General features: G+C 43.4%; 1 protein-coding gene and 1 pseudogene across 1 annotated transcript; one reads left to right on the top strand and one right to left on the bottom strand.

The window, feature by feature from the left end:
* The first annotated feature begins 4,292 nt into the window (after nt 1–4,292).
* Nucleotides 4,293–7,509, top strand: LOC147970333 (uncharacterized; annotated as a pseudogene).
* A 5,501-nt stretch (nt 7,510–13,010) lies between these two features.
* On the bottom strand, nt 13,011–14,569 carry LOC147970332 (uncharacterized). The gene is made up of 3 exons (XM_087523403.1): nt 14,312–14,569; nt 13,777–14,221; nt 13,011–13,687 (listed from the first exon to the last, which is right to left on the bottom strand). Exons 1-3 carry the CDS (start codon nt 14,552–14,554, stop codon nt 13,011–13,013), a joined length of 1,365 nt encoding a protein of 454 aa, XP_087379529.1. The 5' UTR covers nt 14,555–14,569.
* Between the last annotated feature and the right edge of the window lie 284 nt (nt 14,570–14,853).

Below are 14,853 nucleotides of genomic sequence, written 5' to 3'. Positions count from 1 at the left end.
GACCAAATATTAGAGCAATGATATATGACATGCAACTTACACAAAGCACACCGTTAAATTCGTCTGTGAAAGGTTCTTTCAATGATATAATTTTCACATTGTGCATGTCATGTACTATTAATCTTGTCAATAGTCAAAGGCGGTCTTAAAAATCTCATTACGCCCTATATAGATGGAAGGAGGGAGTATGAATCCATGTTATGTCCGATTAATTTTTTTCGCTTGCTGTATAATGCATGTAACCTACTCATACCAACATTTTAGTGCATTCCAAATGTCTATACTACCGCTGCAATTCGAACTAAATTTGAATTCGTTTCTCTATTTCAATAAGAATCTACAATCATGATTGTTGCCAACTTCAACCATCATAGTTTCCTTGCTATCCGCCAGATATAAATCGGACGACCTATAATGCAGGATGGCAGGCACACCATCATCAACAACTCCGTTTTTTATAAGAGTACAGATAAAATATATTAAATGTAGTATAACATGTTCATAACCACACCATGTGTATCACCGTTATATATATTCACACATGCGTCGGTTTGAAACACTATGATAAATTCTTCAAATATCCGAATTTGCTTTTTATAATGAAGTATATATAATCTCCATTCGTCTTTTACACCCACACAACCCTCTTATCTTTGTAGCTAGCGCTAACTTTCTCTTGTGCATGCACACGCCCGCATCCCTCTCACCCTCCCTCAGCATTTTCTAGCTCCATCGTGTTGACATGGATTTTGACCGAGATAAATAAATGTATAAAATATAAATTCAAAACAACAAAAAATAAAACGTTCGATAATGAAAAGAATTAATTTAAAGAAATCAATCAACAACTCAATCAACCAAGACATCGATGACTGGCAGCTCCAACTTTGTTGATGTACATTGCAAGAGAAAGTTGCAAGCCACGCAACGACCTAGTCCATCGCGATCTCCGGAGAGCACCGTCCGCTGAAACCGCCCTCATGGAATCATCGTTGTCGCGGGGGCCCCGCCGCGCGCAGCTCCGACTTCTCTGTCGTAGCGAGAAACAAACATAGGCGCACCCATTGATGCACTGGACCGTCGGGACCAGGAGGATTACCTGCGACCAACTCTGCAGTCCACCCTAGGGAAAACGCGAAGGGGAACTATTCTTCAACATGACGACCATAAGGGAAAAGCGACCCGGGAACGACGACATCAGCCGACCCCGCTACAGCAGCGCAAAAGGCTTTCACCCAAAGACAAACCTCGAAGACGGACAAGGCCGGAGAGTGCCATGACGACCCTGCGGGAAGGAGGAACAACACCCACGGGCGTCGCGCCGTCGGCGTTGGCCATCAAAATATCACGGCATATTAACAAAATGCATAGACAATATAATTGGTGACTAAAGAAAATTTAGCATCAATTAAATCTTTAGCTAGCACGAGCATGCGTTATGTGCTAATGCATGCAGGCTAGGCAGCGTACATGCATGAACGTATGTGGCGTGACCCTCACAACCAATAATTAAGTTTTTTTTGAGCAAATCAACACAGTCACCATGCATATGCAAAAGCTGCTCCAATTAAATAATCAAAGTAAGAAGCCCATACGTGCCTTGTAGCAGGGCCCATCTCTAGATAAAGCTTGATTAAGGAAATTCACTAAACTAATTGGGCCAGAGGGCCATGTACGCTCCCGCCGAAGTCCCATCGATCAACTCAGGAGACCAAGTCGACCCACGTTCTACCCATTCAGCCACGACTCCTGCTCCCACATCCTGCACGACAGCGACGTGCAGGCTGATTCCTTGGCACGCGCGGCAGCCTCCAAAGGCCAGTGCTCCACACCCTCCCATATAAATACTAGGCAGATGCACTGCTCGAGGGTCGGCCTCCAGTTCATTCATTTCTTCCGCCGAAAATCACACACACACAGTAGCACAAAAGGAGAGAAGGAGGCAGGCGTGCAGGAGGTTTGAAAGGTGAGATTCAATGGTTCTCCTCTAGCCTCTGGTTTGGCCATTGTGGTACAGGCCAGGGAGCTTTTTTCTTCTCCTCCTATATCTCTAGCCCTTGGTCTGGCCTTCACGGTACGAATCAAGGGGCATGTTTCATCTTCCGAAAATTCTTGTACTTGGTTCGGCCATTGCGGTACAAATCAAGGAGCATATTTCATCTCCCCAAAATTCTTGCCCTTAGTTCGGCCATTGCGGTACAGACTAAGGTGTATGTTTAATCTGTCTCAAAATTTTGCCTTTGATTTGGCCATTTTGGTACAGACTAAAGAGTATGTTGCATCCATCCTAAAATTTTGTCCTTAGTTTGGCCATCGTGGTACAAACCAAGGAGCATGTTATATCTACCCCAAACTTTCTCCTTCGGCTCGGCCATCGCGGTACGAGTCAAGGAGCATGCATGGTTCTTGTAAGCATGGCTTCTCTAAATGTTGCGTGTGCTTCGTCCTATTGATCCCCGTCTTGGTTCGGTCCCTTTAGCGATACAAGCCAATACGAATGCCTCGTTCCTTGGTTTGGTCCCTATACATGGATACAAATCAAGAGAGTGTCATAGATGCGAAAACTTCATAAAAATGCCTTAATTTGGTCATTATAAAAAAATGGATATGACTAAGTTGGAATGAAATCACGAATATGCTAAACTGAATTTGTTCTTGTTTGGTTACGCTACGGACTTTATGTGTCGCGTTAGTTGTAATACGAACAAGAATATATAAAATGGTGCTTCACTTGGTTACGCTACACGAAGGCATTATTTTAATGCTACTCGGTATTAGTAGTAATACGAGCAGGGCAAAACTTATTAAAAATGTGCTCATGTTACACACCCAAAAACCAAAATCATGCAAAATGGATTATAAAACGTGCTGCATCATAAAAAACCAATCTTACTTGGTTGCACTACACGTGGGCGTTATCATAATGCTACATGGTGTTAGTAGTAATACAAGTAAGAGAAAATTAAACAAAGTATTCAGGTCACATATTTGGTCCAAAGTCAAATAAAACATGTCATGAAATGCTCCAATGCTACAAGAGCCTAAACTATTAGCATCATCATAAATGGATATAACAAACTCACTTTACTTGGGTTATGCTACACACTAGCGCCAATGAAATGACGCTATGTGGAGTTAGTGCTAATACCATGTGAGGTACAAACATAAACAAAAATGATAGATGTCATACGACTCATGCAACACCATAATTGCTCCACAAACCTTTGCTTGGTTACGCTGCACGCGGGCATTATCTTAATGCCACACGGTGTTAGTAGTAATACAGGTAAAGCAGAACTTAAAAAAAAAACAAGTTCACTCCACATCCACATATGCATACAAAATTCATTCAAAATACATGATAAGGCATATTTCATGTAGCCCTCATAAGCTTTATAGAAATAAAATATCATAAACAAACTCCATTCGGGTCAAGCTATATACCGTGTGAGGTCAAAGTCAACAAAATATGGCACATATCATATGCACCATAAAAAGCATCAAAATTGTGTCAGAAAGTTTCAGCCCATTACGCTACATACGGGCACCATATCAGTGTCGCGCGGTGATAGTAGTAATGTGATGATGCAAAACTTATTAAAATTGGCATGTCACATATATACATGCCACCAAAACCAAAGAGGTCATATAAAAATCCTAAAGGAAAATACATACCCATATCCTATGTGCCAAACGTAGGATAAAACTAAGCCTAGCCAAAACCAACCTTCATTCTGCACCATCATATAGATGAGGTTGAACACGAACAAATTGTTGCATGCTAGGAAAATATATTCCCGACATCACACATAAAATCATGGAGGAGTATTTCATGAAACAAACTTCAAGTTCACCAAGAAGGAGTTCATCGTCGACCGCGAGGAGGATTTCTCTTGTAAAATATTGTAATAGGCATGTGATGTAATCCTATGTAATAGATATGTTGGAATTCTTAATCAGGGGTTTTCTCTTCAGATATGTAATTAACAGAATTTTTACGTAAATGTAAGAGTTCTGGAAATAATGTACCTGCAATGTTTGATCCTATTTTTATTGTATGCATTTAAATTTATTCCGTATCAATGACGTGGACGCGTGTTCTCACGCCCGCCATTTTCCCGTCATCATATTTTGGCACGCCCGGTGGGACATATTTCTCCCCTCATCTTCGAATTCCAACATAGGATTGCAACATATCAATTTCCATAGTACATAAAGCATAAAACATTATGTACGCATATACAAAAAATAGATGAAGAAAACTAATATATGGTTTTGTTTATTTTGAAGGTATGGAGGGACAGGTCCAGCAATTTGTCACTCTCCGCTTTGGTGACCTCTGGCTGGATGTGCCAATTGTTCCGCTTGTGGCTGCAGTTAGCAAGAGTTTGGAAACAACAGCTGCATCCCCAGCTAAGCCAGAAGAAAAGGAAGTCTCCTCTGCACTGAAGGAGGGGTTTACTCCTGTGCTCACAAAGTCAGCAAAGAGAAGGATGCGTGCAGCTGCAAGAGCATCTAAGGATCAGCATGTGCGCGAAGCTTCTTCATCTACTTCAGTTCCACCTGGTTTCACCAAGATGCCACCTACCAAGGTCATAAGCCATGAGGTACCAGCAAAGGTTGTTCGTATGACACCCGAAGAGTGGCCCGTTCTTGCAAAACGGACAGGATCACTAAAGGTGGCATCACCAAAACAATCTGCCTCAACTACATCGACCAAAGTCGCAGTGCCCCTTACACCTTCAAAACTTAGGGTGGGCGCACACGAAGGGTCAGGAGAAAGCTCACATAAGCTTAACCCAAGCAACGTAGGGGCAGCACAAAGGGCTTGCTCCGCGGACAAAGGGAAGGGTGTAATGGCTGAGGATACTGAATCTTCCTCACATGAAGGACCGGCTCGCCCAAGAAACCAATTGCGTGTTGATGCACCTGAATTTATCCCCACCATGGGCTATAATCCCATTGGACCATGCCTAGTGGGAGAGCCAAGCAATAGACGCTCGCTCCAGTGGCAGGGGGTGTTTGTCACTTCAGATGACTTCCAAGTTGGTCATGTGGATCCAATTGCTACAATATCAGATCCTTTGTCCTCATCAGTGCCAGCACCAAGACCATCATTTGAAGGCTCAGTTGATCCAGCACGTCGTCGTCGTCGACGGCAGAGGGCTCACCGTGCATGGCTTGATTTCCCAGTGGCAACTGATGCAAACATAACCAATCAACAGCGGAAGCAAGTGGCATATCCCATCAGAAATAGAGAAAGGAAGATCAATGCAAGGATCCATGGGGGGAGCCATGCTAGCTTACATGTCATCATGACACAGAATGTTTGCCAAGCTTTGAAGGAAATACTTCCAGGATGCTCTATCTCCGCTGATAATGTTGGTGGCGCCATCATGCGGCGTGTAGAAACTCTACCGAAGTGGCCAAAATATGAAGAATTTGTGAAGGCAGATCCACGACGACAAGAGTATGTGAAGAAGGCTGCTCATGCACGCAAAAAGCGGGCCGCCCTGAAACAAAGAGAGATGGCAGTACGAGCCGATTCGGGTTATAGCAGAATACAAGGAAGAGATTCTCCATCAACAAGCCAAGTCAGTGGAGGAAATGGGGCAAAAGAAATGGCAAGTACAAAAAACAAGACTACCAGAACTCTCGCTCCATGGCCAACTCGTAAGAAGGTCTCAAGCAACTCATTTGAAGTATTCAACGCAATGCCAGTTGGTGTCAAAGGGGTGACAGACAATAGTAGCGAGACCTCCTCAGCATCAATACACTTCAAGAGGAAGAAGGCACGTAAGACTGTTGTAGAAGGTCCTCGCCGCACGACGCGGAGCTAGAAGAGTTCAGATCATGAAGAACTTGGGTCAAGCAATGGGGGGTCTTACAATCCCCTATCAAATATCACTCCTTGTCCTTCTGAGAATGAGATAGAACTTCACCATGGTGCAGAGCATACAGAACAAGTCCTAGCTGCGAATGAAACTCGTCCCGTTGAGGAGCAATTAGCCAACCTTACGGCAGCGCTTCAGCAAAAGGAAGACGAGCTAGCAGCCCTTCGAATTCATATGAGCAATAACCAGAGCAAAGGAAATGAAGGGGATGGTGGCGCAAGTGGTAGCAGCCAACATGGAGGAGCAGGGCTTAACCTTGAGGCGATCCAAAGAATGATCGCTGAAGGGGTAAAGTCGCAATTAATGCAAACTCTGTACTCGATGCGGCCAGGGTATGTTAAGCCATACCCACCTGATGTGGACCTAGTTCCTTTCCCAACAAATTATAGGTAGCCGCAGTTTAGTAAGTTCAACGGGAGTGGATCTCCCCATGAGCAGATAGCACACTTTCTTGCTGCTTGTCAGGATACAGCTAACAACGGAGCACTTCTCCTTAGGCAGTTTGTACAGACATTGTCTGGGCCTGCCTTCACTTGGTACAGCAAGTTGCCTCCAACCTCTATAAAAACGTGGGAACAAATGCAAAACTCATTCCTCGAGAGGTTTTATAGCACACAGAGGATGGTGGGCATAACTGAGTTGACCCAAACTGAACAAGGGTTCAACGAGAGGGCGGCTGATTTCATAAATAGATGGAGAAACCTAAGTCTTCATTGCCCACAGCCAATCACTGAGCCAGAAGCAGTGCGCATGTGCATGAACAATCTCCGCTCAGAAGTGGCTGTCCAGTTACAAGGAGTGAGGCCCCTCACGTTTGAAGAGTTAGCTTCAAAATCCACGGACATAGAAAATTTTATGCAGCTTGTCGCTCGTCGAACAAAAACAACGTTCAACAAACCTACAGACAAAGGTGGTCAGCGTGAAAAGTTGCCGATCAAACCAAGGTCTGCACAAGCCATGGAGACAACGACGGTAAAACCTCAGTTGCAGCCCAGAAGATCACCTATAGGGAATCAAGGGCAGCGAGATGCACAGGTCAGTAGGAGGCCAACTCTCAGCGAGCGACAAAACAGGGAGTATTCTTTTCCTGTAGAAGAAATTGATGACCTTTTTAATGGTTTAAAGGAGTTGAGTCTTATAGAACTTCCCAAGCCTAAAAGGCCAGAAGAAGCTTCAAAATTTCATGACCCAAATTTCTGTCACTACCATCGCATTTTGGGCCATACACTCAAAGATTGCTTTGTTGTGAAGAATATCATACAGAAAATGATCGATGAGGGGACCATTGATACTGATCTCCTCAAATGTTTAAAGAAAGGATAGAAGATGGCTACAGCAAATGTTGCCACTCTTCAAGATAGCTTGGTGAGTTGCGCATCTTCAAATATGAGGCCAACCTATGATGATATGATTTTTACATCAGGATATGAATTTACCCCAATTATCTCTTCAGGCTTCCTCACGTACCTCGGTCATAGGACCACGTCCCAGGGTCAGCGTAAAAGAGAGGCTCACGTTCCCTGCAGCCGTGATGGATGGCCCAGTGTACCAGCTTCTCAAGAACCCCAAGACTGGAGGGAACAGCGGCCAAAACACCGTGTACTACCCCGAGTGATGGAAGATGTTGCTCCTCTGCGCTTCGTACCAAAGAAATATCAACATATGTCGAAGCGCATGAAAGTTCCGCCTAGTGAAGAATTCAACGTTCTCACTATAGGTGTGTTTGAGGATGATAGCGAGTCTCTTCACTTCCCCGAAGAAGATGCGCCTGAAGTGGATCAGGTCCACCTTAGATCAGGTCGCCAGTTAGTTGACCCACATCCTCCACCTAGAAAGGAGCCTAGGAACAAAGATGTAACCGAGAATGAGACAATTGACCCGCCTTCTAAGGTGTCGGTCAAGTATGATGTAATCTCTCATTTGAAGAAAATACCAGCTATGCTTTCTGTGTATGATGCTTTGTCTCTTTCCTCGGATTTACGTAAAGCACTAGTTACAGCATTGTCATTTCCTGAAGATTATAGAATGGAAGTCTCACAGACTGAAACTGAATTAAATTATGTGTTAAATATTACATTCATGGATGAGGACATGTTGTTAGGAGCAAAGAAGCACAACAGACCTCTTCTTATGTTTGGTGAGATTGACGACTTGCCGACAAATCGCATAATGATAGATGGTGGATCTGCCATAAATTTGTTGCCTCTGCGTACTTTGAAAAGGATTGGATATTCCCCTAAGGATTTGAGTCGGTCAAATGTGGTCATTCACGGCTTTAACCAGTCAGGTCAAGAGGCCATGGGTACCATTTCCTTAGTACTAAAAATGGAAGCGTTATCTACACACGTGAGATTCCATGTAATTGATGCAGCCACATCTTACAATGCACTGATGGACCGACCAAGGTTGCATGAAAATCAGGTTGTGCCATCTATACTCCATCAGTGTGTCAAGTACAAAGAGCAATATGGAGAAACAGTAAGAATATTTGCAGATAAGAGACCATTCACCGTAGCTGAATCTTTCTACACCGATGCGAAAGTCTACTTTGAGCCTGTTGAAAAAGTACACAAGCCAAGGCCTGTAGTACTACCTGAATCAAATATGGTAAAGAAAAATGTTGCAGAATCCTCATCTGGCCTAAAGATTTATCAGTATATACCAAGTGACCAAAGGAAAGACGGTGACCCAATATTCCGTGTCATCGATAAATCATATGTTAAAAGAGGTACCAAAATGCCTATGCTCTTACCTCCTTTGATTCAACATAAAATTGAGCAAGATAAAGAGAAGTCGCATGAGTGTGAAAATAAAAATAAAAATGTGGTTCATATCACCTTGGAAAATAAAGATGATGAGTCATTGCCTATTTCTCTGTACGATAACCGAGTTTTGTATATGATGCAGAGAATGGGATATGATACTCTCACTGGCCCGTCGTTGTGCGATGGCTGGGGGCAGCAAGCTCCATTTGAAAAGGCGTTGTCCCGAGAAAACTCGAAGCTCTACATGAGGGCCAGCCTTTGAAAGAAAAAAACATGGGCTGGGCTATGAGGTTTGCATGACCTCGACACATGGGCTGGGCTATGAGGTTGGCATGACCTCGACTGAATTTGTAGACCCAATTGAGGCATCCCCACAAATGGAGGATGGTAATCAGCCAACTATTGATGACTTGGAAGAAATAAATATTGGGACAGTCGAGGATCCGCGACTGAATTTTATTGGCGCACGTCTGTCCAAAGAGAAGAAAGATGAATATCGTAAGTTCCTTTCTGCGAACAAAGATGTCTTCGCCTGGACTTATGAGGAAATGCCTGGACTTATGAGGAAATGCCAGGCTTGGATCCTGAAGTGGCGGTGCATCGATTCGCCGTGCAAGACGATGTTCCCCCAGTGAAACAAACACAAAGGAGATTTCGACCCGAGCTACTCCCCAAGATAGAAGCTAAGGTCGACAAACTTATAGCTGCTGGATTCATTAGGGAAGTTAAATATCCCAAGTGGCTTTCCAATATTGTTCCAGTTAAAAAGAAAAATGGTCAAATCCGTGTGTGTGTAGACTTTAGGGACTTAAATAAAGCATGCCCTAAAGATGATTTTCCTATACCTATATCTGAAATACTCGTCGATGCTACCATGAACCATGAAATATTTTCTTTTATGGATGGATATTCTGGATATAATCAAATAAAAATGGCGCCAGAAGATGAAGAGTTAACGGCTTTCAGAACGCCCAAAGGCATATTCTGTTATAAGGTCATGCCATTTGGGCTCAAAAATGCAGGGGCGACATATCAACGAGCGATGACCATAGTTTTAGATGGGTTGTTATATGTAATCGTTGAATGTTATATTGATGACATAGTGGTAAAATCAAAACATGAAGAAGACCATATGAAACATCTTGCAATGGTTTTCGAGCGTCTGAGGGAACATAACTTGAAAATGAATCCCATGAAATGTGCGTTCGGAGTTTCTTCCGGGAAATTTCTTGGTTTTGTGGTCACAAACAATGGCATCCAAATTGCCCCAGATAAAGTGAAAGCGATCGTCAAAATGCCACCACCCACAAACCTACATGAACTAAATAGTTTCCAAGGTCACCTGGCATATATCAGGAGATTTATCTCAAACTTATCAGGAAGATGTAAACCATTCTCACGTCTCATGAAAAAGGGTGTCTCATTCGAGTGGGACCAAGCATGCCAAAATGCATTCTTGGACATTAAAAAATACCTTATACACCCACCTATCCTGGGTGCACCAGTTAAGGAGCGTCCTCTGATCCTATATACGGCAGCCATGCCTATGTCGTTGGGAGCTTTTTTAGCACAGAATAATGAGTCCGGAAAAGAAATGTCCCTATATTACCTTAGTCGCACCCTCGTGGGGGCTGAGTGCAACTATCCGGACATGGAAAAAATATGTCTCGCATTGGTGTTTGCAGCACAAAAATTGCGCCATTACATGTTAGAGCATACTGTACACCTCGTATCGAGAGCAGACCCTCTCAGGTACATCTTAAATAAAATGGTGCTTTCAGGTAGTCTGGCTAAGTGGGTGATGTTTTTGTCGCAATTTGATATAAAGTTTGTGCCACAAAAGGCCATGAAGGGGCAGGCGTTAGCTAACTTCCTAGCCACACATCCAATACCCGATGATTTCCCCATAGATGATGACTTGCCAGATGAAGAGGTGTTCACTACATCAGTTGCTAGTACATGTGGGCAAATGTACTTCGATGGCGCATGTCGACGATCAGGGGCAGGTGCTGGAGTCGTCTTTGTGACGCCAAGCGAGGGGATAATCCCGTACACGTTCACCCTAACTTCAGCGGTTTCAAATAATTCGGTTGAATATGAGGCTTTGATAATTGGGCTTGAATTAGCTCTGAATATGGGGTTAGATTCACTCACTGTTTATGGTGACTCTCAGTTAGTGATCAACCAACTACGGGGAACTTACATGGTAAAGAAAGAAGAATTAAGGCCTTACTTCCAACGAGCCAAAGTGTTCATGTCCATGTTTGTTGATCTAAATATTCAGCATGTTATAAGAAGTCAGAATGAAAAGGCTGACGCCTTAGCAGGTTTAGCCGCTAGTATGTCATTAACTTCACATGAAATGATGGACGTTCGTGTTGAAGAATGTAGAATCCTACCTATACTCGCCGAGGAGGAGGAGACGACGACGTCGGTTGCAATGACTGCAGATGTCTACGAGATTGAAGTTGAAGACTGGCGAAGCCCTTTCCTGGAATACTTGCTCCATGGATATTTACCTCTAGACTCGGCAGAAAGGTCAAGAGTTCGGAAAAGGTCAGTTCACTATACATATATAAATGATACCCTATATAGGCGTTCCTTCGATGGCATCCTCCTCCGCTGTCTAGCAGGGAATGAAATTGTGGAAGCCTTAAATGAAGTGCACGCCGGGGTGTGTGGGGCGCATCAATCTGGCCATAAGTTATATTATCAATTGGGACATCTTGGTTACTATTGGCCTACCATGTTTGACGACGCCATGAAATTTGCAAAAAGGTGTCACGAGTTCCATGTACATGATAATTTCATACATCAACCCCATGAGTCGTTGCATCCCACAAATATTGCATGGCCATTTGAAATGTGGGGAATGGATATAGTAAGACCTATTAATCCACCATCATCAAAGGGGCATAAATTCATCCTGGCTGCCACCGATTACTTCTCTAAATGGGCCGAGCTTATACCATTAAAAGAGGATAAGGGAGAGCACGTGGAGCACTTCATAAGAACACAACTCATATATCGCTTTGGAGTTCCTTCTCGTATCATGTCTGATAACGGAGGGCCGTTCAAAAATAAACATGTTGATAAGTTATGTTCGAAATTCAAGATAATTCATAACTATTCCACGGCTTATAATCCAGTAGCTAATGGACAAGCAGAAGCTTTTAATAAGACCCTCTGCAAATTGTTAAAGAAAGTCGTGTCAAGAAATAAGCGTGAGTGGCATGAAAAACTTCTTGAGGCCTTGTGGGCTTATAGAACCACGACGCGTACACCAACTGGGATGACACCATACTCCCTTGTGTTTGGAGGAGAAGCAGTTCTACCATTAGAAGTACAAATTACTTCACTTAGAGTGGCTATTCAAGAGAAACTTTCAGAAGAGGAGGCCATAAAATTACGCCTCGGTGAACTCAAAATGCTTGAGGGGAAACGCCTTCAGGCATTACAAAATTTGGAAGCTTATCAGGCTAGAATGTCTCGTGCCTTTGACAAGCGCGTTAAAAGGAGATCATTCAAGCAAGGAGACCTAGTGCTCGCCATCATTCGTCCAATGAATGTTACACGACGGATGGGAGGAAAGTTCGAGCCAAAATGGGAGGGTCCCTACATCATAAAAGAGGTCTACTCTAGTGGTGCATACAGGATAATTTCCCCTGACGGCGAGTATTGCCCGCCACTGATAAATGGAAAATTCCTTAAGCGCTACTATGCTTGAGTAAAAAAAAATGACACTCCATACCCTCAGGAGTGTAAACTGGGGCACAAACAAAAATACTCCGATGACTTACGAGTATAAATTGTGATGGAAAAACAATCGAATCATCATACTTACTTCATACCCTCATGAGTGTAAACTGGGGCACACAAAAAAAAGATACTCCAACAACTTACGAGTATAAACTGTGATGAAAAAAAAGGGATCATCCAAAATACTCCACACCCTTACGAGTATAAAATGGGGCACAAAAAAACTCCAATGACTTACGAGTATAAACTGTGACATAAAAAAAGAGGGTAATAAAAAAATATAAACATCAAGCAGGCTCCAAACTTCATCATAAGCTTAAACGTCGTACAAAAATGGTACATACATGCATTTATATAAAAAAATAGAATAAAAAAATAAAGCCATACACAACGATAGTGTAAATAAATAAGGATGCTTCAACGTCAAAGCTGGCGTACTAGCACATCATGCATAAAATTCGGAGTTCCAAGGTGAATAAACAAATTACTGCTACATTTGAAGTGAAACTGAGTACTGAGCCTAAAATGATTTGAAGGGAAATGATAAACTGAAACGGCTAAATAAAAAAAACTAAGCGAAGTCTAGGCCTTCTCAAGGAGCTCGCCAGTTATGCAGGCTGTTCAACAACTGACTTGCTTCAATCTTTAATTTTGCCGTCTTTTGTTCAAATTCAGTAAGCCTATGCTTGCCGGCGTTGGTGTCCTGTAGACTCTTCACCAAGTCCTCCAGTTCAGATTGATGAGCATTATGTGCTTGTCGGCGCTGTTCCCTCTCTAGTTTAAGCTTCTGCAAACTGGCGGTAGCCTCCTCAAGCTGCACCTTAAGCGTCGCTTCCTGCACCTCCATTTCAGCACACTTCTTGTCTAGGTTAGATAAGTCCCCAATCGCAGCCTTGGAAACTTCGTGACCGGACTTAATTTTAAGCTCGACTTTGGCAGCAACATGTTCATCTCGCTCGGATCCCTTTGTGAACTCAGTCTGGCCAACCTCCAATTTCTTGGAAAGGTCAATAAGCCCGACCAACATGGCATGCACCTTAGCTACCTCAGGTACTTGCGTGGGCAGTGTCTGAGAAACGCTCTCAAGCATGATGCGTCGCTTGGGATCACCAAGGGTAGAGTCGTTCAGTCCTTCGAGGGCTCGTTTCACCACGGTATCTATGGCATCTATAAACGTGTCTTTGACAAAGCTGCAATCCATCTGTGCGCCTTCCCCTGATACAACCGTCATTACAGGGTCTTGCGAATGGTAACTTTCTTGTTCGCAACCTAAAAAAAGTGAAGAGTCGTGAAAATTTGATGATAATGATGGTTCATAGACACGGCCAATTAAATAAGTGCATAAGTAAATAAACTACCAGGTAAAGTTGACAAGAAATCAAGAGCACTAGGGGTAGGGAGCACAGTTTCAGCCACACCAGGGCTGGAGGGTAGACGACTTGTGCCACACTCGCCAAAGGTATAATCCTCGACGGATAAATCGAAGAGGTCAGCAAGGCCATGGTCCTTTTCTCTTGTGAGAACATGGCTAAAATCTTCATCACTAACAAAGTTACTAAATTCAACATCTAAGGACGGACCATCCAATGTTATTGGTTCAGAAAAATTGGATGCTTGGGCGAAATCAAGTTTACGCTTCAAAGGCAGCCTTGCTTCCTGTTCCACATGAGGCGGTGTAGATTGTCTGCGTCTCTTTCCGCTAGCGGATGGGGCAGTGTCTGAGATATCATTATCCACTGATAGCGGATGGGCGGAGGAGGACCCAGCTATGGCATTCTGTTTCAGTACATTACCTCGCCGTAGCTGCAAAAAAAACCAAAAAGAGAACTCAAGTTAGTACTAAATAGTACGTGAGACATAATGAAATATGGACACACATGTGTTTGAGCTCACCTCTTTAGACTTCACCGGTTGAGCAGCAACAACATCATTTAAATAATTATAGAGGACCAGTCTCCATTGATCTGTAATTGGCGTTTCTGCCTTCTCAAGGGACTGAACATGTTGGTCACGGTGCTCCATAGATACTCTCGTCATCACCATAAAATCTTTATCAGACAATGGGCGAGGCCTGATATTGTGTTGTAGTGCACGCTTATTTTTTATCCTTACATCATAAGGGGTCTTCCCAGTCATGTTGCCATTGCAAAGTTGGTCCAGAATGTCGGCGAAAGGCTTTAGAATTTTTTTCCACCAATTAGCCCATGCTACAGAGGAGTTCCCAACTCGATCATCGTCAGGAAAATAGTGGAATTCTTCAGGGGCCAAGGATAATAGGTGTGACCAAAACGCATAGGCAATTCCAATTTCGTCTTGAGTATACAGGCTCGCTAGAGGAGAAAAGGGTACAACTTGGTCAAGACGAAACTGTCGTGCCACTCGATCTGGGTGATATGGTTCAGCTATACACACATCGGCGGTGATAGTACCACACC

Source organism: Triticum urartu, chromosome 5A (assembly GCF_056163025.1).
Source record: "Triticum urartu cultivar PI428250 chromosome 5A, HENAU_Tu73, whole genome shotgun sequence".
Taxonomy (NCBI): Eukaryota; Viridiplantae; Streptophyta; class Magnoliopsida; order Poales; family Poaceae; genus Triticum; species Triticum urartu.
Note: the sequence above shows the minus strand (reverse complement) of the source record. Positions and strands in the feature narration are given on the sequence as shown.

Coding starts and splice junctions, on each gene's coding strand:
- LOC147970332 (XM_087523403.1), bottom strand. CDS start 14,554: ATGACTGGGAAGACCCCTTATGATGTAAGGATAAAAAATAAGCGTGCA. Junction 14,222..14,311: donor AACCGGTGAAGTCTAAAGAG/GTGAGCTCAAAC, acceptor TTTTTTTTGCAG/CTACGGCGAGGTAATGTACT. Junction 13,688..13,776: donor TTTCTTGTCAACTTTACCTG/GTAGTTTATTTA, acceptor CACTTTTTTTAG/GTTGCGAACAAGAAAGTTAC.